The sequence below is a fragment of the Chrysochloris asiatica genome, unplaced genomic scaffold, assembly GCF_000296735.1.
Source record: "Chrysochloris asiatica unplaced genomic scaffold, ChrAsi1.0 scaffold00100, whole genome shotgun sequence".
NCBI classification, from domain to species: Eukaryota; Metazoa; Chordata; class Mammalia; order Afrosoricida; family Chrysochloridae; genus Chrysochloris; species Chrysochloris asiatica.
In genome coordinates, this window is record NW_006408618.1 from 10198204 (window position 1) to 10225364 (window position 27161).

General features: G+C 37.8%; 1 protein-coding gene across 2 annotated transcripts in view; it reads left to right on the top strand.

Annotated features, from left to right (window-relative positions):
* RASAL2 (RAS protein activator like 2) overlaps nucleotides 1-27161 on the top strand; it is a 450535-nt gene that overhangs the window by 211173 nt on the left and 212201 nt on the right. For both annotated transcript variants that reach the window (XM_006867078.1, XM_006867077.1), the window contains exon 3: nucleotides 12772-12898. In XM_006867078.1, coding sequence (XP_006867140.1) covers nucleotides 12772-12898 — 127 coding nt within the window. The remainder of the gene's footprint in view (nucleotides 1-12771; nucleotides 12899-27161) is intronic.

Genomic DNA, 27161 nt, shown 5'->3' on the forward strand with positions numbered 1-27161 from the left:
TCAATTCCTAAAATAGAGTTGTTTTAAATTTATTTGCATTTTGATAAGTTGTATTTATGAAAATGGAGGTTTTATAAATGATAAGCTATAGATAAGCCTAAAAGGCTGCCAGTGTCATAATCGTACGCTAGTGCCATGAAGGATTGAGTTCAGCTAGATAGGAGTGCTTAACATGTTCCTCAGAAATCTCACCCAATCTCATCACTTTAAATTATCATCAGGAATGCTGATGTTTCCTAATTTTCTCTCAAGCCTATATACCTCTCACTTCTGGATTCATATCTCCATCTGCCTATTACACATATTCACTTGAATATGTAATAACTATCTTCTATATGTCCAAGACTGAAACTGCCCCCCCCCCCACCGCAATTCTTCCTTTCTAGATTTCTCCCAGAGGTTATCTCCATTACTATCCTAAAACTTCACCCCCAAAACTCACTACATTCCAGCTCTGCTGGTTTCCATACTATTCCTTGAGCATATCAGGCAGTCATGGCCTTAGCCTTGCTGTTTCTTCACCTGGAGTATTCTTTTCTCAGATATCTGCATGGCTTACTTTCTTACCTCCTTCAAGTCTTTGCTTATGTATCACCTGTTCTATAAAGTCTACCTTGGCCATCCTATTTAAAAATTTTAACTCTTTCCCTTCTTTATCCAGAACTTCTGATCTACATACCTGCCTTGAATGTACTCTGCTACAATGCTCCTACTAAAATGTAACATAATTAATTTGGCTTGTTTATTGTCTGTCTTCTACCACTAGAATACAAGCTTTAGGGCAGGGAATTCATCTATTTTGTTCAATACCATATCCCCCGGTGATTAGAAAAGTTCTTATTTGTTGAGTGAATATTGAAAAAGTCAATTTATAAATTTTGATTTCTGAATGTCCATTTCCATTAACATAAGTTAGAGAGGAGATGACACTGCTCTTCCATCTTACTTTTTCTATATTTACTCAGAAAATGAGAGTTAATTCTTTGTATTTTCTAAAATTGGATAATAAAAAGAGAAGGAAAATAGTCCATATGGTGCTTTTTCCATAATTAAATAAGTAATTCTGTCTTTAGTATATTGGTCATGAAGATGCAGCTTTGTTGGGGGAACTGAGGTAAATTAAAATGTATGATCAGTAATGACAGAAGGCTTCAGAAAGTTTAAGGAAAAATTCCATTGTCTTTCATTGCAATTTCTCCATGAATTTTTTGAATGATTAGCTGAAATAATGCCTGCAGTTGTTAATGGCATGGACAGCGGTCATTAATTGAATTGTGTCCCCCTCTCCGCACACACACACAGTATGTTTCAGCTAAGCTGTGATTCTCTGTGGTTTGGCAGTTATATAATGATCCCCCATGATATGATCTGATGTGATAAATCCCTTAGGGGATTAAAGGTGGAATAGTTTTTATTAAGTGCTGTCAGGTCAGTTCTAACTCATAGCAATCCTATGTAGGATTTCCAATGAGCAGTTGGTGGGTTTGAACTGCTGACCACTACACTAGTGCAAATCCAGGATGCCCACGGTAGGGTATACATACCACCCTTAATCTTATTAGGACTTGATTTGATGTAAGAGAGTTTCTCAGGGGTGTGGCATGCAACACCTTTAATGTCTTGTAAGATAAAAGGAGAGAAACATGAGCAGAGAAGACAGAGCTACTACTACCACAAAAGAGAAGCCAAGAGTGGAGTACACCTTTGGACCTAGGGCTCCAGCACTGTGAAACACCTATATCTGGAGAAAGATTGAAGACAAGACGTTATGGAGGCCTCCAAAGAATGTTGAGTCCACAGATGCTGAAAGAAGACAGGACCTTTCTCCAGAGCTGACAAAGAGCAAGCCTGCCCCTAGAGCCATTACTCGGAATTTGGGCTTAGCCTCCTGAACTGTGAGAGAATCCATTTTACTGGTGAAAGCATCCACTTGTGGTATTTGTGTGATAGCAGCACTAGATAACTAAGACAAGTGAAGAGTGACACAAACAAACAAAAACACGGTTTTGCAATGAAAATTATACTTGGGTCATGTCTTAAGAGACAAATAAATGAAAGTTCACCAAATAGGTAAAGAGGAAAAGGACATTTCATGTATACGAGGGGGCTTTAAAGAATTCATAGATAATGGAATTTTTCCTAGAACATTTTGAAGTCTCTTCATATATAAAGATACGAAGTCAAGAAATATCGTATTTCTTTTTGACAAACTGCAAAATGTTATGAGTCTTTGGGACATGATTTATACTAGAAGGGTGAAGAGCTGGCAAAAAGTGGGTGATAAGGAGCTTTGAAGGCCATGCTAAAATTTTTGCACTTTATTCTGAAAATGATCAGGATCATAAGGTATTTAACAGGGCAGTACTACCTTGAAATTTATTTCTTAGAAAAGTAACTGAGTTGATCGTGTAGCTATTCATTGCAAGACAAACCAGATAAGACATGATGAAACATGATAAGCTTAAAAAACAGTTTAGCACACTGAGACAGATGATTGTTATTAATAAATTATGAAAATGGAATTAAGCCTCTAGGAAAAGAAAATGTTAATCTATTGCTACACCTGGTACTCAAATGATCAATTTAATAGACTGTTAATTTCATTGCAGGAGAAAGATTAGAAACCCTTTTAATTATTTTTCTAAATGGAAGTACCAGAATATGCTATCATTCTTCTACCTTTCATTATACTTTTTTGAAGGTATAACTGCTATCCTTGGAATTTTGCATTCAACAATTTAAAATTCCTTGAAATGAGATGTTAAGGATTTTCTGCTAAAATTACCTTAAAAGTCTGTTTTAAACTCTAATCAATTAATGGTGGGGGCTGTGTATTGATGTGTTAAAAAGCTCAATTATGAGGGCTCTGTAAGGATTTAAACGGTATCTTTAGCCAGGCACTGTTGGATTGTGGGAGGATTATATTAGTTTAGTATCACTCATATATAAAGTCAGTGTATGCGATCTTTTAATGTTCTCTCTTTAACTGCGTGCTTCCTGTCAGAAATGGGAAAACGTCTGTTTGGCGGATATTCATGGGAAGAGTGTTAAATGCACCAATTACCAATTTGGGAATGTAGCAAAAGAATAGATCTGGGCAGAATGCTGAAAGTGATGTCTGCCAGGAGTATCACCTTGAGAAATGACTCATTGGTTCAGTAAATTGCTTCATGCAAATCGTGCCAAGTAGACATTGCCTATGTGTTATGAAATATATTTTTTTGCCTGGGTGCCAGGAAAGGCCCCAGCTGGCTTGGCACCAACCCAGTTCAAAGAGAATGAGGAGGCCAAAATTATTCCATTTTATTTTCAAGAGATAAGGATAAGTAAGCTAGAGAATCTACTTAGAGACTTCAACTCACATACTTTAGACATGTCATCGGGGAGACCAGACCTTATAGAAGGACATCATACTTGGTAAAGCAGAGGATCAGAGACAAAGAGGGAGTCTGTCAATGAGTTGGATTGATGCAGTGGCTGCAACAGTGGGCTCAAACACAGGAAAGATTTTGAGAATGGCAGCAGGACCAGCAATGTTTAGCTCTGTTGTATATTGGGTCATTATGAGTTAGAACCAACTCGAAGGCACCTAACAACAACAGTAAACTATAAAATAAGAAGTTGAAGGAAGTGGTAGAGAAGGCAATCATTAACCCCTTTGATGTGCAGCCAATGTGAAAATAAAAAAGCATCTTGGAAAGAAAAGGCAGCTCATCAGGGACAGTCTCCTTTTTGGACTGAAACTCGGAGGGAACCCATGGAAGTAGAATATGCTCACTAGTGACCACCTGGGTCTAGTTGTGAGTAGATGCAAGGGAAATGCAGCAATGAAGACATGGGCTGAGTTTTGCCATGTTCCATTGGCACCCATTGACCTTGAGATGGGAGAGAGAAGAGGAAGGGCTGGCTGGTCTGATGTTTAGTAACATGTATGAACTCCTGAGTTCATGGACACTGACCTAGCCCCAAGGAGCAAGGCCTGAGAGTGCAATGGCCAGGCAGTCTGACGTGCAGGGAAGTGTGTGTACAACTCTAGTACCCACTTGACCAAGCTTGGATGGCTAGTTTACCAGAATTCGAACCAAAGAAGATAAAGATGTCTGATACTGAGAAAAAGTGTAAATACCTACTACTGACTTTCGCCACTGAATGTAGTTATTCAAAATTCCAGCTGGAATGGAAGGATTCTTCAAATCAGGGAACACCCTTGTTTCCTCAGTGTACTGGGTTGATAGGGATGAATAGTTCAGACATTGGCTATTAAAAATGGGCTATTACAAAGGCATGAAGTGGTTGGATTACAAGTTTTCATTAGTGTGCTTAGTTGCAGAATGTTGTTGATAAATGCTGTGAAGTCGATTCTGACCCATAAGGACCCTGTATAAGGTTTCCGAGGAGCAACTGGTAAGCTTTAACCACTGACCTTGCAGTTTAAACAGACTTTGCAGTCCAACACATTAGCTCACAGTGCTATATCAGTTGCAGCAAAAAAAAAAGAAAAGAAAAGAAAAACAAGAGAGACATAGAGAGCAGAAGGGATAAGTAAACAAAATCCTTCAAGATGTTGTCTACAGGAGACATATCAGAAAGATGGAGACAGCCTAAGTATTTAAGTATTTATCAATAGAAGACTGGGTAAACAAAGTTTGGTACATACACACAGTGGAATACTTCAAAACAGTGAATAATGATGAGTCTGTGAAACACCTTAAAACATTGTTGAACCTGGAGGACATTTTGCTGAGTGAAAGTAGTCAATTACCAAAGGACAAATATTGTATGAAACCAATGTTTTGTAAAAAGATTAAAAATAATAATAATAACACAGGGTTTTCTAGATAAAAGAAATAAGCTATGATGGTTATGGGGGAAAAGGAAAAATTATTCAGGAGTTAGAGGGCAGACACATGTCAACACAGATGATGAGGCAGGCAATATACAACAAGAAGGACGTTAGCAGAGGAAAGATGAAAGTAGCAGGAGACATGGAGGAATGCAATAAATAAAGTGAATGAAAGTAAATAAATACTGTTAACTGTTGGTTCATGGAGGAGAGTGCTGCAACCATGTAATTAAGCAAAGTATAGGATTTGTTGAATATGAACCTGATGGTCTACTCTGTAAACCTTCATTCAATTCACAATAAAAAGAAAAGGAAAAAAAAAAAAAAAACCTGAAGTTTTGAGTTTCTTTCTCTTGAAATAACAGGCCATCTCTAAATTTGGTTCCGTATTTTTTAAAAAGCGTTCTCTACTTCCTGCATTTCACAGTTTTTAAAGCTGGATAGTAATTCATAGACTGCAAGGCAGTAATGAAGCAATTCATTTTTTCCCCTTGCCTTTGAAAGGTAGTATTTGTATTCAGATATATTGATGAAAATCTGAGAATAGCAGTTAGGCTTTGTCCAAACAGTTAAAATCAACCATTATTTGTTTTGTGTTAAATTACCCATGCATATTTCATTCAGAATGACTTTCAAGCTGTACATCAGATATGTGAGGGGGCTTCAAAAAATGCATTTTAAAACACCATTATCTTCTCATTCCATTTTCCCACAAAATTCTGAAGACCCCTCTTATAAGGTGGTGCTGTGTGAGAACTCAACTCTGTTGGGGGTTACAAAGAATGAAACACCATTCTTCTCTCTCTCCTGTTAGTTTAACTATGGAATCTGATAAGTAATTAAGCAATGGCATTTGATAGATAGGATAAGTTAAACTATCCAGAGTAAAAGAATGAACTCCATTTGTTATAAAAAAGAAACAAACAAACAAAACCCTAAAAATACAAACAAAAACCTCTTGCTCTAAATATGTTGTGAATATGATACTTCTTTTTGTTACTGTTCTCAATTCTGACTCATAGTAACCCTGTGTAAGGTTTCCGAGGAACATATGGTAGGTTTGAACTGCCGATGTTTTGGTTTGCAGTCCAGTGCTTATCCTACAGAACCACACTAGGCGTTCAAACATGATATTAACAATACGGAATTACCAAAGAAAGCTCAAGAAAGGATTTGATCAGTTATATGCAATGAATACTAATATATAAAATGTATTAGAAGAGTCAGAAAGGAGCTCTGAGTTCTGGTAGCGTGGTGGTTATGAATTGGGCTGCGAACCGCAAGGTCAGCAGTTCGAAACTACCAGCTGTTCTGCGGGAGAAAGATGAGGCTTTTTGCTCCTGTAAAGATTTACAGCGTCAGAAACCCTGTACAGGGTCGCTATGAGTTGGAACCGACTCCACAGCACATAACAACAGCAACATTAGAAGAGGGAGTAATAGGAAGGATCTAAAAGCTTGAATGGTGGCTTCCCAGTATTCTCTGAATTAGGCATGATCTGGTATTTAGATTTACCCAGCTTGATCAGAAATTATTTTTGGTGTTCTATCACCTGTCTTTCTTTTACGAGGCTCTACGAAATTGCTACCTTTCCCCAAGTACATCTCAGGCTTACCAACTTGTTGGCTGATACTGTCCTTTTTCCTTTCCTAAAATGACCTCCATGTCTACTTTTCAAACATTCATACATTCACTGGAGCTATTTCAAAATTTGGGAATTGACAGGTAAGATACAAGTTGCTAATTTACATGGAATCAGTTTTGTAATTGAGCAATTACACTGTGATGAATACAGTGATAGAGAAAGATGTTATTGGAGAAGCCTAAAGGAGTTCTACTGTAGGATAAGCACTGGACTGCTGACTGTAAGGTTAGAGGGCCAAACCTACTAGCTGCTCCTTGGAAAGCCTTTGTAGGGTTGCCATGAGTTGGAACCTTAACAACAACAAAGGATATGTGTCTAATTCTGGGATTGGTAGAGAGGGAAGAAAGGGGTAATGCCTGTCCTAATAGGAGTTAATTTGGAAGGCATAAGATAGAAAAGAAAATGAGGGAAAACATTTCAGTGTAACAGAATAAGCAAAGATACTGAACTACAAAATAGGGGCTATATTAGGGAAATGCAAACAAATTAGTGTTCCTAGAGTATTAATTCTGAAGCTGGGCACTCCCAACATTGACTAGAATGTAAAAGAACTGGTATACTCTGTTAACGAGCTTGGGGTTTTCTCTGTAGGCCAGTAGTTTTTAAACTGTCTTTTAGCAGAAGAACCTTTGTTTGCAGAAGAGTTTTAGAAGCCTTGTATAAGAGACACACACATATACCACCCTGCCTTTGTCAGCCACTACTAGCTCACAGTGAGATGGAAAATAACAGTGACAACGAGAGACAAAGAGGAGCCACTTAAGGAGTTTAAGCTTCAGAATGACCTGATGATGACTCCATTTTAGAGAAACCATTCTGGTAACTATGTAATGAGTAGGTTTAAGGGATTAGAATCCATGGGCAGATACTATTGAAGAGACTGTTGTAGTCATTTGAAAAAGGGACTTTGGTACCAGTTGTGACTGTCCTTTCTGCTGTATAGCAATATAACTGGGCCATATATATGAGGTAACTGTTTTCACATACTAGACAGTAGGCAGCCTACGACTGTACCCATCACTACTGTCCTGGCTGTGTGCCTGCATACCATTTGCCAACTGTGGTGCGGCAATCTGGAGTCCAAGCCGAAGACGGTAGTCCCGCTGAGCCAAGCAGGCAGAGGAGAGAACTCTGCAGCTGAAGGAACTGGAATCTGCTGAGCAGAACACCTGTGAGTCTTCTGCCATCCACTGGGCTGTGCGCATTCAGGACACAGAATTTTCCAAGAGCAGCTGAAGTGTTGGTAACAGAGTAATAGTGGCCATACTAGGCAGTGATGGATTCCTGACCATGCTTCTTTAAAACCTTAATGTCCTGGGTGTCGTAGTTATCTAGTGCTGCTATAGCAGAAATACCACAAATTGATGGCTTTCACAAACATTTCTTCTCTTACAGTTTAGGGATTTTAGCATCTGTGGGTGTGGAGTTCCTTAGAGAGGCCCTCATAGCTTGGCTTCAATCTTCCCCTAGGTCTAGGAGGTTCTCAATGCAGGGACTGTAGAGCCAAAGGACACATTCCACTCCCATTTCTTCTTTCTTGGGTAGTACTGAAGGCCCTTCTTCTCTGCTTGTTTCTTTCTCCTTGTAATCTCTTGTAAAATAAAGGTGATGCAGGCTACCCCCCTGGGGAAACTCTCCTTTACATCTGATCAAGACTGTGACCTGAGTAACATGCTTCAGCCCACCTAATTCCCTTACAACTGATTGATCGTGTCATGACAGATGATTGCATCATCATGTAACTGCTAAACCACTACACAGCCTTGTCGACACATATTTTGGGGAGAATATGCAGTTCAGTTCATGACAGTAGGAATATCAGTGTGATCATACCTCAGAAACACAAATTGAGTAAAGCTAAGTGATGTATCTGTCTCTCTTTAGTTAGAACTGGTAGTCGAGAGCTAACAAGTGAATAGAGCTAGTGGTCCACAGCATAGATCAGCGGTCTTCAACTTTGTGTACACGTTTGAGTCATCTGGGGAGCTGTTAAAAATCCCAGTAGCCAGACCACATTCTAGCCAGTTAACTCAATGTGTAGGAGTGATACCTAGGAATTGTTAGTTTTTAAGACTCCCTTCTTTCCATTCTCCCATTACCACTGAGTCAATTTAACTCATAGTTACCATACAGGACATGATAGAACTGTCCCAAATGGTTTCCAAGGCTGTAATCTTTACAGAAGCTGACTGCCACTTCTTTTTCCTGTGGAGTGACTGCTAGGTTTGAACTGCCACATTTATGGTTAGTAGTCAAAGCACTTTGCCATGGCACCACCAAGGCTCCTTCAAAGCTTCCCTGTTGTTGCTGTTAAGTGCAACAGTCAGTTCTGAATCATAGTGACCCTGTATGGGGTTTCTGAGGAGTGACTGCTGAGTTTGAACCACTGACCTTGTGGGCCAGTGCTTTTATCCTACAGTGCTTCTCTAGGAGAATATAATTTGCAGCATACTACTGCTATAGATGATACTTTTGAGACATTTTGCCTCATAAAAAGAAGACAATATATTAATGCAAAGGATTTTAACTTTTAGGGAGCATCAGTATTTCTTGGGAAGCTTGTTAAAAAGATTGCGGTCCTTCATCACACTTACTCTCTATACCCCCACACTCCACATTGCCCCTCTTGGTCAACTTTCTGGTTCAGTAGGCATGTAGAGGGGGATGCTATGCTGCTGGACATGAGACCACACTTGCTTTGAAGACTACTGCCATAAGAAAGTTGAGGACTTTGTAAGGATAATGAGACCTAAGCTGCTTTTTTGGAAAATAAATAAGCAAGAAGGACATTTAAAAAAACACACATACTAATTCGTATAATTATATTGATCTCTTATACTTATTACCTGTTCAGTCTGTATGTGCTCAGATAGAAATAGAAATTAAGTTCCATATAATCATAAACAAGAGGAAATGTATTGGGTATGTTTTATATATACATGTGTATAATTTTTCTGGAATCCTGTAGGACAAGCACTGGACTGCAAACACAAGGTTGGCAGTTCAAACCCATCAGCAGCTCCATGGTGGCTATGAGTTGTAACTAACTCAATGGCACTTAACAACAACAACATGTTTTTTGAGTAACTTGATTTCTTCATGCACATTGGTCTTCCACTGTAAGGGATCTTTGAACTAACATGGAGGACTGTGAGCCAGAGATCCAGTTTGACCTTTTTATTAATTTGTCACAGAAACATGAGAAGTCAGTTATTCCTTATTATCGTTCACTTTCTTCATCTAAAATGCTATGAAATTAACGTGTTTGATTGCCCCTCCACCCCATAATGATGAAAGAGAACTCAGAAGCAAAGTCAAAGAGGTTTACCAACTTACCAAAAAAATTCTCTTAGTATTTGGAGTATTTTTTGTTTTTTTTTTGGTTGTTTTTAATGAACAATTCCATATAAGCAAGTAATTGTGAGCTAGTGCACTAAATAGGGAACATGGGGTTTCTGGAGTATAATCACTGGACTGCAAACCATAAGGGTGGTGGCTAGAGCCCACTAGCTGCACCACGGGAGAAAGATGAAGCTTTCTACTCCTGTAAAGATTTACAGTCTCGGAAAACCTGTTACACAAGGTCTCTGTGAGTTGGATCTGACTAGACTTAACAACAACAACAGCACTAATTTAAGGTTGCATTGAAGAAAAGCACTCTTCTAAAACTAAGTTTCTAAAGTAGATTCTCTTCATCTGTGTACTAAGACTTGTGAACTTCAGTTCATTTAAAAGTACTTGAAATATGATCTCTGTAATTATAAAGAATATAAATGAGTATGTGGTTTCAAAAATATTTTTGCTAAGAAGCAATCTGTAGAGTTGTAAAAGTAAAATCTTTTTCTTTAAGTTCTTCATTGCAAATTGACATTTATATCCTGAGTACCATCTTTTTTCTTGATGGTTTGTCGTTAGCTGCAGTCCAGCTGACCCCAACTCAGGTGATCCCATGCACAGTGGCACAGAATGTGGTCAAGGCTTGTATAATCCATATGGTCACTTATGGCGCTTAGACCATTGTGAACCATCGAGTTTTCATTGGTTGATTTTTGCCAGGCCTTTCTTTCTAGTGTTTTACTTTGGACACTCCATTGAAAACTGTTGAGCAGCACATAAGTCTCCACTGACAAGATAGTTGGTAGCTATGCTTAGTGACATTGACTTAGACTCAAAATTGGATCACTTGCAAATTGCTGTTGTTAAGTGCCTTCAAGTCAGTTCTGACTCTTAGCAACCCTGTATAGGATTTCCATGGAGTGACTGGTGGGTTTGAACTGTCAACCTTACAGTTAGCAATCCAGTCCTGATTGTACAGCACCACATCTGCAGGAAAGGTGAAAATTTTGCTGAGCCATCACTGCCCATTTTTTATGGCTTTAATATTCTAAATATGTGTCAATTTTTAAAATTATCACCATATTAGTATGTTTACTTAAATTCAACTAATTTTTCCGCAAAGATCCAAACAATTTCCCCCCCAAAATTTACCTCCATTCTCATTCTATTGTATGTGTTTTTGTCGTCTTCAACAAGAAGGGGTCATGTAACCTCTTGGTGCTACCCTTTGAATTATTTAAGCAGAGCTAGGATGATTTCCATCATGGAAGGGGATGGATGACTTCGATAATGGTTTTAAAGCTTTGTGTTACATAGTACTTTTGAAAAGAGTTCATGTCATTATTGATGCTATAATTTGCCTCAGCTTACTTTTATAAGCTGAAGTGTTGATAACTGAATAGAGATAACAGTGGCCATATTACCCTTCACTTTCTGAATGTGTACACACTAGCCATAATTGTGACATTTAATTTGTTAATATACAAATGGTAACCATAATTATAGCAATGCAGAAATGGGAATTTTTACCCCTGCAGGGAGTGTGAAACTTTCCAGTCCTTAGAGAGACATTAGAAATGTGCTCCTCAGATTCTCAGTAACGCAGGGAAAATTTCCCTTGCTATTATCTGCTTGACCCCAGCCATAGGTATTGGATTACTGAGGCAAAGGAAAAGGCAGATGCATTTAAGCCTATATCTGTCCCCTATTTGCAGAATTCGTTGATGTGATATGTACTCATTCTCTTAATTTGGATAACTAAATCATTCCTCCTTTGTAAAAATGGGATAATGTTGACACCTGTTATAATGCACATTTATATTGAATTTTGAATCTTTTTAAAAATTGAATCCTTAGGAATTTGAAATTAGCATTAAAAATGTGGTGCTGGAGGATAACCATTAGACCTCAGCTGTACCTCAGAAACCCTATACCGGATTGATAGGAGTGAGCACATAAAAACAATAGCAACTGACATTTTACCCAAGCTATTTACAATGTGACTGTCTTACTCCAGTAAAGATTGCTAGTAAAATCTCATGGGGGGACGTCTTTGCTCTTTACCAATAAAGAAACTTAGAGCTATCCCACTGCTTTACAATGATAAACCTGCTGCGTTATTTAAAATGTTTTGGGCGTTGTTGTTATTGTTAAGTGCTGTCAAGTCAGTTCAGACTCATAGCAACTCTGTATAGGGTTTCTAAGGAGTGGCTGTGAGTTTGAACCGCTGACCCAGCAGATGAAATGACCTTGTGGGCCAGTGCTTTATCCCACAGTTCAACACCAGAACTCCATTTTTGGCATTAGAGATCTTAAATACCATTCATACCACATATACGGACAACAGGTGATACAGGGTCATGAAACTATGCCAAAAAATAATGTTTAAGGTTTTAAAGGTAATTATTCTTGGAAGAAAATAGGTCTTTCATATAATTATCTCCGTAAGGTTCCACTGAAAATGTGTTTTGTTAACTGTAGTGCTTGGTTCTAAAATTGAAAGAAATTTGGGTGATTTAACTACCTTTGTCTTACAAAGCCTGCTTTTTAGAAACTTTGGGAGCTAAATACTTTGGATCCATTTTTATTTCCATTTTCTTATTTGAACACTGGGTGAAGTTGGAACTTATCTGCCAGTTTCTGATATAAAAGTACCTTTTATTTTTGTGTGAGTGTTTTGTTTTCTGAGTTCCTAAAGCAGAAACATACCTGGGTAGGTCAGGAATGTAATTTGCATACTCACCTTTCCTGATCTTTCAGTTTTGTTTTAAAAAGCTTCCTGAAAAGGGGTTGGTAATGTCTTATTCATATAAGTACTTTGTTTCTGCCTTTTTTTTAAACTTTGTTGATTACACACTTTTGGCTTCATTAACTGAAAACATCATTTAAGAAGAAAATTGTTATGGGTAATTTATCATTAAGTTTCATTTCTTTCTTTGGTGACTAGATACCTGTGGAGGGGGGACATGAACAGCAGACAGATTCCAACAAAGGACGGTGCCTGAGGAGAACTGTGAGCGTCCCTTCTGAGGGTCAGTTTCCTGAATACCCACCAGAGGGCACCACGAAACTGGGTAAGAAATTCATTTCAGCATTTTCCCGGGTACTTTATGGACAGTAAAATAATGTTGTATTTCCTGTTACTGAAATCAGTAGCTTGTTAACTAAAAGTGAGGGGTAATTAGAAAGCTCCTATTTTTTGTCACATTTTTGAAAGCAAACTTCTTTTACAGAGACAGAATTTATCTGTGCACCAATATGTTGATTGCATTTCAGTCCTAGGTAGTTTGGATGATGTGTTGTTTGTGGACTCTTAAATTTTGAAAGAGCGTTAAGTGATATTGTTGAAGCTCTGAGAGTCTTAGAGTATTGAATAGTTTGATTGCATCGTGTTTATATAACTACTTTTGTTGTCTTGTACAGTATATTTGTGACATCAGATCAGGCTAATTTAACTCAGCTATTTTGCATATGCCATGTGAGTTACATTCAAGACTGTGGTTGGAGTGGGTTAACACAGGAGAGAAATTAAAGAAACCACACTTGATTTGTTATTGTTGTTGTTAAGTACCTTTAAGTTGATTCCAAATCATAGTGACCCTGGATAGGGTTTCTGAAGAGCAGCTGGTGGATTTGAACTGCTGACCTTTTGGTTTAAAGCCCAGTGCTGATCCTACAATACCACACCAGGAGTCCTGATTTGTTATACACTAAAGGAGCGCAAAGGAGTTCTGGTAGCGTGTGAACCGGGCTGGTAACCTTAGGGTCTGCAGTTCGAAACTACCAGCTATTTCACAGGAGAAAGATGAGGCTTTCTGCTTCTACTGTAAAGATTTATAGCCTCGGATACCCTGTGCAGGGTCTCTATGAGTCAGAACTGACTCCATGGCACATAACAACAACAACATAGAAATTAATGTTAATATTAAATCAACTCTTTTTCCTATTTACTGTGAAATATATGCTGTTTTGTGTTTTTTCATGCTTACCAGTGGATGTTTAGATTATTAGACCAGTCATATCATCTTAAGGAACATAGGATAATTGTAGTGAACTAAAATAATAAAGGAATTTTAGAATTGGGAAGTGCTTTGCTTCTTGGTACTTTCTGTATCTTGTATGAGCCATAGATCTTGAGTCATCTTCATTTTTTTGACAGATAAAATTGTTTATTGTTTGTATGTTAAGCAATATGTATATTTTGTGATGTGGCTTACATTTTGAAAATCAGGATATTTTTTTTTTTGGTTGTGGCTTTTTGTTTTTTGCCCTTTTCTCCATTTCTTTTTACTTCCTAAATGGAACACAGAATCCTCCACCAAAATTTCTCTAAGGAGTCGTACGTGGAGAAGCCATATGTTTCTCTCATCTTATTTCCACTGTACTTATTACTTGGCATGTGTTAAAACCAGGTTAGGTATGGGTCTAACTTACTACAAACCTGTTTGAGTGTAACGTTTTTTACAGCTTTTTTATATTTCACAAGCAAGTTTCATGTGAATTGAACTGGCACAGAGTCACCTTCTTTAAACTCTTTTGCTTTCATTATTTGTAATGTTATGCTGATGGCTGCCTTTAACACTTATCTATAATAATAATGCCTGACCTTTTCAAGCATTGACCCACAAAAGTCAGTGGAGTATGAGGAAGTACAGTCAATGTCTGGAGAATGATTACAGTACTACAGAAAAGAGAACTAGGTAATGAAGTGTCAAATATCTACAGGGGTTCAGGTACTGGTCCCCCCAAAAAACTAAGATGAGGTAGCAAAGGTATCTGGTCCAGAGCCAATATTCTACTTCTGTTCTTGGCAACATGTATAGTAGCCATCCTGACTCCTGGCTGTCTATGGTCATTTTAGGAGTAGATTTCTTAAATTAGCACTACACTATATTACCCATAATATTTGAGGGAGAAAAGCTACTTCTAGAGCCAGTCTTCTTTACTTGCCAGTGTGATCTTAACTTCGAGCATTATTCTGTTCTATTTTTATCTGCTAGTGATTTGTCTTCAGGCAAAATTTCCTACTGTCAAGCCTTTGTGTAATTGTTGTATATGTGAGGTTCTTTGCCAGCCCCCTAAGAATAAAAAGGAGGTATAAGATAAAGTAGCTCTGGTAGCGTAGTGGTTACGAATCGGGCTGCGAACCTTAAAGTCAGCAGTTCGAAACTACCAGCCGCTCCGCGGGAGAAAGATGAGGCTTTCTACTCCCGTAAGGATTTACACCCTCGGAAACCCCGTACGGGGTCGCTATGTGTCGGAACCGACTCGACGGCACTTAACAACAACAACAACATAAGATAAAGTTTCTATTTTTATGAAAGTCTTTATGTAGTTAAGAAAATAGGTTGCCTACATGTAGAAACAAATATAAAAAATGGATTGTATTTCCATATACCAGCAACAAATAGAAAATGAACACTATTAAATGTTCACATATTGTAGCATCACAGGATCACAAATATCTATGAGAAAGTACAATGGAGGATGTGCAGGATTTCTACACAGAAAACTATAAATCATAATTGAAAGATATTTAGAAAGACTTAAATAAATGGAGGCCTATACCATAATCAGAGCCTTGATGGCGTTTTAAGATGAGCACTGGAGTGCTAGCTACAAAGTCTGCAGTTCAAACTCACCAGCCACTCTGTGGGAGAAAGATACAGCTTTCTGCTTCCATAAAGATTTACAGTCTCCGAAACTCTGTACAGGATTGGTATAAGTTGGAATCGACTGAGTGGCAGTAGGTAGGTTTAGGTTATTCCATTAAAAGACTCAGTGTTATCTCTAAGTTCTCTTCAAAATAAGGACTCCAGTTAAGTTTTATTTCCCAAAAAGTTGACAAGTTAATTCTAAAATTCATATGGAAATTAAAATGCCAAAGATAGGGGGGAAAAACAAGATGAGAAGACTTACTCTATAGCATCAAGATTTATTTATTTAACATTTAATGTGAATTGCTACTCAGAAACCCTGTGCCAGGGTTGCCATGGGACGGAACCAATTCTGCAGCACTTAACAACCACAACAACAACCAACAGTTAACACTATTCACCTGTATTCACTTTAACTATTGCTTTCTTCCCTGTGTCTCCCGCATGCCTTCATCTTTCCTCCACTTGCTTCCTTCTTATTGTATATTGCCTGCCTTGTCACCCATGTTCATATGTGTCTACTCTCTAGCCCATGAGTAATCCTCCCCTCCCCTCCCTTGTAAACATCATAGATTATTTCTTTTATCAAGAAAATCTTTTCTTAACTTTTTGCAATATTGTTCTTATACAATGTTTGCGCGTTTTTGTCTGTCCTCCAAGTTCATCCATGTTGTGAGGTATTTCACAGATTTATCTTTAATTTTCAATGTTTCATTGTATTCCATTGTGTCTATACAAACAAAAGTTTGTTTAACCAATCTTCTTTTGATGGGCATTTAGACTGTCTCCATCTTTTTGATATGTCTCTTGTAGATGGCATATTGAAGTCTAGTGTTTTCTTTTCTGCTCTCTCTGTAGACTGGTGTGTTTAATCCATTTACATTCATTGTAATTATCAATAGGTATAATTGATTGCTCTAATTTTGCTATGTGTTTTTTTGTGGTGCTACTGGTTTCTTTGCTTCACATAATCTGCACTAAGTTCATTTTGTTTAGATTTTGTTTTTGTTTGCATTTTTATTGTGTTAATTTTACTAAATCTTATTTTTCTCTTTTTATTATTGATGGGCAGGTATATTAATTTTCTTTGAGGTCGCTTGTAATTTATTATTTTCCCCCTATTTCAGACTGTTTTTTCTTGAAATTACCTGACTTCCTTGCCATTTTGAAGTTCTGTATCTATACTACTCCTTTTTACTTTGTAGTTCACTTCAGTATAAAATGATGTCTCTGTCTCCCTATTTTCAAGCCTTGTGGGTTTGTTTTACTGTAAATAGTTCTATATCTGGATTGAAGGAGCTCTGGTAGCGTAGTGGTTACGAATTGGGCTGCGAACCACAAGGTCAGAAGTTCAAAACTACCAGCTGTTCCATGGGAGAAAGATGAGGTTTTTTGCTCCCGTAAAGATTTACAGCCTCGGGAACCCTGCACAGTGTTACTATGAGTCGGAACCGACTCCATGGCACATAACAACAACAAAAAAGTTTGTTCTCAATCAAAAGAAAACCCTTTACTTTTTTTGTAAAGTTGATCTGGTCATTACAAATTCCTTTAACTTTGGTTTATCTAGAAATGTCCTGATTTCCCTCTTGTATTTTAGGGACAGCTTTACTGGGTATATGATCCTTGGTTGAGAGTCTTTTTCTTTCAGATATAAGAATGTGTTATCTCATTGCCTTCTTGCCTGTATGGTTTCTACTGAAAAATCAGACCTCCGTCTTACTGGTTCTTCTCCTCTGTAGGTAACTTTGCGTTTTCCCCAAGCTGTTCTTACAATTCTTTCCTTGTCTTTGGTTTTGGAAAGTTTGATGATAATATGTCTTGGTGATTTCCTTTTGGGATCTATCATTTTTGGGGTCTGTTTAGCTTCTTGTATGCATATGTTCTCATCTTTCATGATGTTAGGAAAGTTTTATTCCAGTAACTCTTCGACAGTTTCTTCTGTGCTTCCTGTTGTCTCTTTCTTGTCTATAATTCTGATGACCTGTAAATTATTCCTCTTCATGGTGTCCCGTATAACGTTTAGGCTTTCTTTGGACTTACTCATTCTTTTTTGTTGTTGTTGCTATTATTATTATTTTAGCATACTAGATTTAGGAGATTTATCTTCTAGCTCACTAATTCGGACTTTCATAGCTTCAAATCTACTCCTTTGCTCTTTTCCTGTCCATGTCTGAAATCTTAGGTTAATCTCCTGAATTTCTAATCGCAGGTTTTGTATTCTTCCAGAATTTGCATTGATTTTGTTTGTTTGTTTTTAAAGTGTTTTCCTGAACTCATTCTTTTGCACTCTCCTTGCTTTACTCAATCTGTCAATCCTTTGAAATTACCTAAATATCATTCTTTTGAATTTTTTTTTTTTTTTCACTTAGTTCCATTACTTTTTCTTCCTGAGAAATGTCTTCTGGCTCTGCATCTTGTTTATTTATTTGAACCATTCTATCATTTCACTGTGTGAGCTAAAAATTGTCTGTTGTCTCTGGGGCATTGTGGGATTCTAGTAATTGATTGATGAATGTATTCTTAGATTCTCACTTATTGTCTCTTCTGTTGATGTAGTTAGAGAATGGAAGCATATGCACCATTCTCATTCAACGTTCAGACACCACCTTTGTAGGGTGGGTTTGACTGGTGTTTGAGTGCTGTCTGTCACTGATCAGATGATATGAGGCTCTTGCTCAGTGGTTGGAGCTGAAGAGGGTATGGTTGTGGCTGGCATACATAGGCATGGTTGCTGTCTCTTGTCAGATGCAAAATAGAAAACCCCTATCCTCATCACCAAACCAAATGAAATAGAATAAAGAGACAAAGGACCAAAAATGAAAAGAGAAAATAATAAAGAGATACAAAAAATGAAAACAGACAGCAACCAGAAAATATACATATATAAGCGCTAAAAAGAGACACAGAGTAGAGGGAAAAATAAGAGAAAAAATAAAAGAAAGAAATTAAATAAATGAAACCACTTAGAAAAACCAGGGAGAGAGAAGATGAAAGAGTTGAGAGTAGTAAAGAAAGATCAAAAGGGAAAAGAATGGAAAAGTAAGGGAGATAAGAAACAATAAGAGAAGCAAAAATAAAAGTGGAGATAGAAAAGATAAAATTCAAGGAAGTAGAAAGGAAAGGAGGAGGAAGAAAAAAACAAACAAAAGCAATTAAACAACAAAAAGGGGGAAAAAAATAAAAAGCCCCAACAAAGAAATGGTGCAGCTATTGGGCCCAGAGAGGAGAAAACTCTGGGCTCCTACAAGCCACAGAGTTCAAGAGGTATGAATTGGAGGGATGTGATAGCAGAGTTCCTGACCCTAAACAGAGTTTTACTGGGTTTGGTATTATATACGTTTAGGGTCCTCAATCTAGATGTAGTTTGGGCCCTCAATGGGGCTGGTTTCGGTGTCTAACAGGGCAGTGGGGGGGTAGGGCAACTGGTTGAATACTGGTCTGGTGGGGCTCTGTGGGTTCTGTAGTTCTGGAGCTGAGCCCACCTGAACCCACACATAAAATTAAATCGAGCTGTTCTGTTCTTAACTACAGATCCAAGAGAAATGTAAATATATGTGCAAAAATGGATATGTAAGAATGCACAACACCAAAGCTATCTATAAATTCAGTGCAGTCTCCATCACAATTCCAATAGACTTCTTGAAAGAAATGCAAAGACTACTGAGTTTGGTACTGAAAAAGACAAGTAAAATGAAGACTCAAAATAATCTGTTGGAAAGTAATTGGTAAGCTTAGGGATAACAATCAATAGTGTATGGTAGGAGAAATCATATAGAAATGTGAGAAGCTGGTGTGAGAAATGAGGCTATAGTTGATTTTGATTCATAGCGATTTCCGAAACTGTAAAATCTTCATGGGAACAAAAGCACATCTTTTCCTAAAGAGTGGCTAGTAGGTTACAATGCCGACTTTCTAGTTTTCCTTCACCCCTGAGGTTAGGGAAGCAAAGGAAACATTTTACAAGGCAGATGCAAGCTTCAAACAGTGGTTTTCCCAATATACCTAATAAAGTAGTTTTTAATTCTTCTTACCACAACAAAAACATTCTGATAATGAGATGTTTTTTGTTTTGTTTTGTTTTAAATTAAATAAAACCATTGTTGTTGTTGGGCTCTCTTAAGTAGATTCTGACTCATACCAACCCCATGTGACTGAGAACTGTCCAATAGGGCTTTCTTGGCTGTAATCTTTGTGGGAGCAGACCTCCCTAACTTAATTTAAACCAGGCCATTTATCCATTCATCCATTCATTGGGGGGAGTTATACGAACGCTTAAATTGTCTGCTTAGAATACTGTGTTTAGATGGTTTCAACAAAAATACTGTGTGCATAGGAAAGACTTCCTGAACTCCCTGTGTGTTGTTGTGTAAGTTCTCACTCTTAGGAACCCCTAAAAGGGTTTCCAAGGAGTGGCTGGTAGCAGTCCAGTGCTTATCCTACAGCTCCCAGACCTGTGTGTATATATAATTGTTTGCAGATAACTGATCATAGTAATCCTGGTGTGGCACCATAGAATAAGCATTCAGCCTCGGAGTCAGTTTGAACCACAAAGGTCGGTGGTTCAAACTCACTAGCCACTCCTTGGAAACTCCATACAGGGTCATTATGAGTTTGAACTGATTTAACGGCACTTAACAACAACAACATGGTCATAAAGCTTAGTTAGGAAATAATAAGAATTTATAAGTTTGGATAGCTTATTTTGATTCTAAAAGACTTCTGTGCATTAAACATACGTTGTTACTGTTTTAAAGAAATTTATCACGTGTCTTGGTTTTTGAGGATTTCCTGATAATAAGCAAATTTACTATCACTGGTATTTTGTTGTTGTTAAGTGATGTCAAGTCAATTCCAACTCATAGCAACCTTGTATAGGGTTTCCAAGGAGCAGTTGGTGGGTTTGAACTGCTGAGCTTGTGGTTTACAGTCTAGTACTGATCCTACAATTAAGTACTCCATGAAAGATTTGTTGTTGTTGTTAAATACCACTGAGTTGATTCTGACTCATAGTGACCTTGTATAGGGTTTCAAGGAGCATTGCTGAGTTTCAACTGCTAACCTTTTGGTTCAAACTGACCTTCAGTCTATTATCCTACACCAGGACTCCTGCATGGTGTGCCTCATATCACAGGCAATGAGCTGAGGTATATGCTAGGAGTGTAAGGTATGTTTAGTATCCGTGTTTTGTGTTCTCATCCATGACTTGGTTTAGCTGGTACTGTTTTCTCTGTTCACCTTGTATTTCTTGTAGATGAAATCCTACATGAGCAAAACAGGAAATTTGTGTTCGGTGCATATGATTTCCTCATATATTGATTGCAGTGGAGCACCCATGATTTCAAAACAAGCATTCTAGCAGAACTGACATGACTACTAAGTAATTTAACCAGGTCTGTTTGAACCGCAAGGTCAGTGGTTCAAGCTCACCAGCTGCTCCTTGGAAACCCTACACAGAAGGTTTCTATGGAACGGAACTGATTCAATGGTACTTAATAACAATAACAACAACAACATCCATTACAAAGAACAAACTAGCATTTATTAGCCAATTAAATGCTAAAGTGTCAGCTACTTTAGGGACCTAAATAACTAGCTTCAAAAGGAAATTTAGCAATGCCTTGAAAAGTAACTGACATTTTAGCCTTTAGTTGGCTATTCAGTTCTCAGTTCTAAGTCAAGGTATCCAGATCATGAATTCCTCTTCTTTGGAAGCTGAAGTTTGGATTTCTGATTTGCTCTTTTATTTTCCTCTCTGACACAGTAGAGATTCATTCACTTCTGTGAAGATGCTGCCAAGGCAGTACTGCCATTTATGGTTGTACAAATGATGGATTGCCAAACTCTTGGTGTAGCTTCCTAGATTTGTTGCTGTTTCATATGTTCTCCAGTAGATGGTAGTAAAGTGTCTTAAGCAAAAGGTTCCATTTTCTAATTCCTGCAGTCACTTGTTTAGTCGTAGCAACAGGGGTAGAAGCTCTGGTGACAAACTGGTTAAAGCGCTTGGCTGCTAACTGAAAGGCTGTCATTCCATGGGAGAAAGATGGGCAGTCTGCTTCTTTAAAGACTTACAGCCTTGGAAACAGCTATGGAGCATTTGTATTCTGTGCTATATGAGTTGGTGGAATCCACAGCAGTGGGTTTGGTTTGGTTTGGTCTTGAGTATTGGCAGGGTTGCCCCAAAGCTAGAAGCCCCAGGAAAGGAGAAACCATGAAGGAAGCTCATGTCCAACTGTGGGCCACCTGCTACTTGCTGGGTTGATAAGACTTAGACATCACATTTCTTAATGTTTACAAGTTGCAAATTAACCATAGGTACTTCTTCCCATCCCTTAAAAATTAAAATGATGTTACATTCTTCTACTTTGACCCATATACCCTCATCACATATGTATTCACATGGCCAAACCAGCTTGTACACTCAAGCTCTGTATTGGTTGGTGGTCTCTTAAATATGGGGCCTAATTAGGGACCACCATTTGTTAGTCTTTTTTTTATTTGCTTTAATTTTTAAAAAGTTTTATATTGTGATTTGAGTGAAAGTTTACAGGGCAGATCATCAGTGTTACATTCAACAAATCTTACACTTTGTTTCATGTCTATGGTTATAATCCCCTCCATGTACCATCAGTTACCAGTATTTCTCTCTTCATTTTAGCTCTTTTTTATTATTATTATTTTCAACACTCAGGCATATATAATAATTTAAACCACTAGAGGGCACATTCTGCACGCCTGCTTCCTGACCACCAATTTGCTGTCCCTCTCTTCCCATGAATCTAGAGTCCTCACTGCTCCCTCTCTCCATGTGCCCATCTCTGCTTCCATCTCTGGTGTCACTTCTTCTCTGGGTAGGGTCCTGCCCATTTCTTAGTCTTAAGGAATATTGTTGTTATTAAGTGCTGTCAAGTCACTTCCAACTCAAAGCAAACCTATATAGGATTTCCAGGAAACAGCTGGTGTGTTTGAACCTCCAACTGTGTGGTTAACAGTCTAGTGCTTATCCTACAGTGCCTCACCAGGATTATAAGGAATATTGTTGTTGTTAAGTGCTGTCAAATTGATTCTGACTTAGTGACCCTGTATAAGGTGTCCAAGGAGTGGCTGGTGAGTTTGAACTACCTCCCTTTAGTTCAAACCAACCTTGTGTTCCAGTGATTATTAATCCTAGTAAATCATTATTGTGGTTAGAGAATTGGATGGGTGGGAGAATGGGTGTCATAAACACTCAGTAATGATTTTCAGATTCATTCTGGACTTTTGAGAGAAAAATAGCAGGTTGAATATAAGCATCCAGTTTTACTCTGTCCAGAAACCCCACTTAGATATACTAAGGGGTTAGGGTTGTTGTTTTTTGTTTTTGTTTTTGTTTTAAGACACAGGCCTTTAAGGATAGTTAGAATGAGAAAGAAGAAGCACCTATACACTAAAGAAAATTAAAGCTTGAAAACAAACTGTTGTTAAGTGCCATGGAGTCAGTTCCAACTCATAGTGACCCTATATATGGTTTCCAAGGAGCAGCTGGTGGATTTGAACTGCCAACCTTGTGGTATACAGTCCAGTGCTGATCTTAAACAGTGCCACACCAGGGGAGTATGGCACATTACATAGTTGGCCTTTGAAACTCAAATCTTAATCAATCTGAGACTGAATAAGATTCTTCATTTGATCTTCCTTGCCTGCGTCAATCCTCCAGGCAAGAGGTTCCAATGGTATTAACTACTCTTTTGGGTATCTCTTGGGAAGACCGAAAAGTAATAACATTCCCAAGGGTCAAACTGTATATAGTTCATGATCAGGGAACTCCACCCTGTGTTCAGACTTTCTGATTAACTTTGTGGTCTTCCACTCATAAACATCAGACAGTCAAAGTCTAGCAGGTATATGGAAAAACCCCTGTAGCATGAACGAGTAGGCCAAAACTGACATATATACAACAACAACAAAAATTTGAGAAGAACATAGTATGTAGAGAAAAGAAAACTTAAAAAAATTTAATCATTACTAACCTCAAAGAGGTAAGAATTACATATATGAAACAAGAACTGAATACTATATAAGACCAGTGAGTTAAAAAAGAGTAAAAAAAAAAAAAAAAATGCAATAGAAGATTTGGAACGTGAAATTAAGGAGCTATCCCAGAAAGTTGAGCCGGGATGTGGGGCTAGGGAGATCAAAATGAATAGAGAACCAGTCCAGGAAAATCAGCATTAAAAATGATGAGTCCCAGAAAACTGAAAAGGAAAGGAAATCACTAGCAAAATAATTAAAGAAACTTTCCCAGAACTGAAGAATATGAAACAGTTTCAGATTGCAAGGATTTACTGATAGCCTATGGAAAGTCATGTTATGAAGTTTCTGGTGACAAAGAGACAGCTTACAAACTTCCAAAGAAGGAGGTGGGGGAACAGGTTATGGGCAAAGAATCAAGAGTGAAAGCTTTATATCAGTCACATCAGAAGCTAGAAAACATTTAACAATAATATCCTAAAATTCTAAAGGATAATGATTTCCAACCTAGGATTCTGTATTCACTTATAAATCGTTAATCAAGTGTTTTAAATAGAGTAAAACCAAGATAGTTATAGATGTGTGAGACTAAAATAAACATTAAAAAAAAAATCACCATTTCCTTCCACGCATTATTTATTCTCCTGATGCTACTTGAAGACAGTGTTTCACCAAGAATGAAGAAGATGTGGGATACAGGAGATCTCAAAAACAGGCAGTGAATTTGGGGTTAAATTAACAATAAATACCTAGAAATGTAAGCAAGTGTGAGTTAATCAGGCAACAACTGCGGGAGAAACATAAAACTAGTTCAGAATATAGAAAATGCTTATATAACACTTCATACAATAAGCGCTTTGTATATATGAATTCATTTGTTGTTATGTGCCGTGGAGTCGGTTCCACCTCACAGTGACCCTGTACTGGGTTTCTGAGGCTGTAAATCTTTTCGGGAGCAGAAAGCTTCATCTTTCTCCCATGGAGCAGCTGGTAGTTTCAAACTGCTGACCTTGTGGTTTGCAGCCCAATTCATAACCACAATGCTAGTCCTTGTTAAATCCATGAGGTAGATACAATTATGACCATTTTTGTTGTTGTTGTTAAGTGCCACCGAGTCGGTACCGACCCATAGTGACCTTATGCACAGCAGAATGTGACACTGCCCGATCCTGGGCCAAACTCACCACTGTTGTCACGCTTGAGTCCATTGATGCTGCCACTTGGCCAGTCCATCTCATTGGGGGTCTTCCTCTTTTTCTCTGACCCTCCACGTTACCAAACAGTATATCCTTCTCCAGGGATTGGTCCCTCCTGAAAATATGTCCAAAGTATGAGAGACGAAGTTTGGCCGTCTTGGCCTCTAAGGAGTACTCTGGCTGCACTTCTTCCAAAATGGATCTATTGGTTTTTTTGGCAGCCCCTGGCACTTTCAATATTCTTCTCTAACACCATACCTCAAAAGCATTAATTCTTCTACGGTCTTTCTTATTCACTGTCCAGCTTTTGCATGCATATGAGATTATTGAAAATACATGGCTTGAGTCAGGTGCACCTTAGTCCTCAAGTTGACATCTTTGCTCTTCAGCACTTTAAAAAGGTCTTGTGCAGCAGGTTTGCCTATTGCAATACGTTGTTTGATTTCTTGACTGCTGCTTCCATGAGTGTTGATAGTTGATCCAAGAATGAAGTCCTTGACAACTTCAGTCTTTTCTCCGTTGATAAGAGTGTGGTTTACTGGTCCAGTGGTGAGGATTTTTGTTTTCTTTACATTGAGATGTAATCTATACCGAAGGCTGTGCTCTTTGATCTTCATCAATAAATGTTTTAAGTCCTCTTCACTTTCAGCAAGCAAGGTTTTGTTATCTGCATATCGCAGGTTGTTAATGAGTCTTCCTCCAGTCCTGATGCCACATTTTTCTTCATATAACCCAGCTTCTCAGATTATTTGCTCAGCATACTGGTTAAATAAGTATGGTGAAAGAATACAACCTTGTCGTACACCTTTTTTGATTTTAAACCATTCAGTGTTCCCATGTTCTGTTCAAACAACTGCCTCTTGGTCCAGGTACAGACTCCTCATGAGCACAATTAAGTGCTCCAGAATAATAATATGTCACAATGTTGTCCATAACTTGTCATGATTAACACAATCGAAAGCCTTTGCACAGTCAATGAAGGACAGGTAAACACCTTTCTGATATTCTCTGCTTTCAGCCAAGATCCATCAGACATCAGCAGTAATATCCCTCGTTCCACAGATAAGGAAACTGAGGCACAGATAGGTTAATTAACTTGTCTTTGTAACTAGACAGCTAGTAAATGGCAATGGGTGAGATTTCAACTCAGGTAATTTGCCTTCCAGGTATATGTTCTTGAGCACTGTACTATATTTTACATAGATTTACTACATGGCTGAACTCTAAATGGAATATACATAGTCGTAATATTGCTTATCCTTTTTAGATTTGCAATGTAACTTTCTAGGGAAGGTGAGAGAATGAGAAATATGTATACTTCATTAGTACAGGGATGGAAGTAGAGGAGGAAGGAGACAAATCCTAATATTCCATAGTAGAAAAGTCAGTACATAACATCTAAAATGGAAAATTTAATAAGTATTGGCACAGCCATATTATATAGAGGTTTGGTGGTAACTCCCAAAAGAACTAGCTGAGAAAAATCAAAGTTGCTTCTCGGGAAGAAAAGTGATAGAAGAATGAGGCTAGGAATTGCTGATTGTTCTAGCAAGCCTTGTAGAACCAGTATGTTCTGAACTGTGCATATAGTATTTAATTAAAAATTTAAAAAAAAATTGTGACAGGGCATATGCAGCTCACAATAAAGAAAATTAAAATGACATTTAAACATAAGAAAAAGACTCATTTATAACTAGACAAACACAAATCAAAGCCTATAATGAACTGCCAATTTCTAAGAGATTATCAAAGATAATATTATTTGTGTTAAAAAGATAGGAAGAAACAAGCATTTGAGCCAAATTTCCTCCATATAGGACAGCTTCCATAGGATTCAGTTTGGCAGAAATATCCACCCCCTTTGCCCTGTGAACAATCCACTTCTAGATTTATGTTAAAGATCTCATAGTCATTGCATCTTTGATTATAATCACAAAAGAGAAGAAACAACCTAAATATCCATTGTTGTTGTTGTTCAGTGCCATCGAGTTGGTTCCGACCCATAGCGACCCTGCACACGGTTTCCGAGGCTGTAAATCTTTACGGGAGCAGAAAGCCTCATCTTCTCCCGCTGGTAGTTTCGAACTGCTGACCTTGCGGTTCGCAGCCCGATTTGTAACCACTATGCTACCAGAGCTCCTTAAATATCCATTAAGAGGAGATTATTTAAATAAATTATGTTAAATCTATATAGTGTACTACTAAAAAAAAAACCAGTTGCTTCAGAGTAGAACTGTGTGTCATGTTTCCAGTGACTGATTGTTTAGACTCTGCATATACTAAAAAGAAAAAGGTAACTTCATGTGTACTAATACAAAATGAATTTCAAGTTACATTGTTAATAGAGGGGAAAAAAGCAGGTGTAGAAATATACTTGAGAATTATATTATGATTGGTGTAAAAAATGACATATGCATTTCAGCATAGTCTCAGGGTCCTGGAAACTGATGTTCACATATTACCTTGGTCTGGGA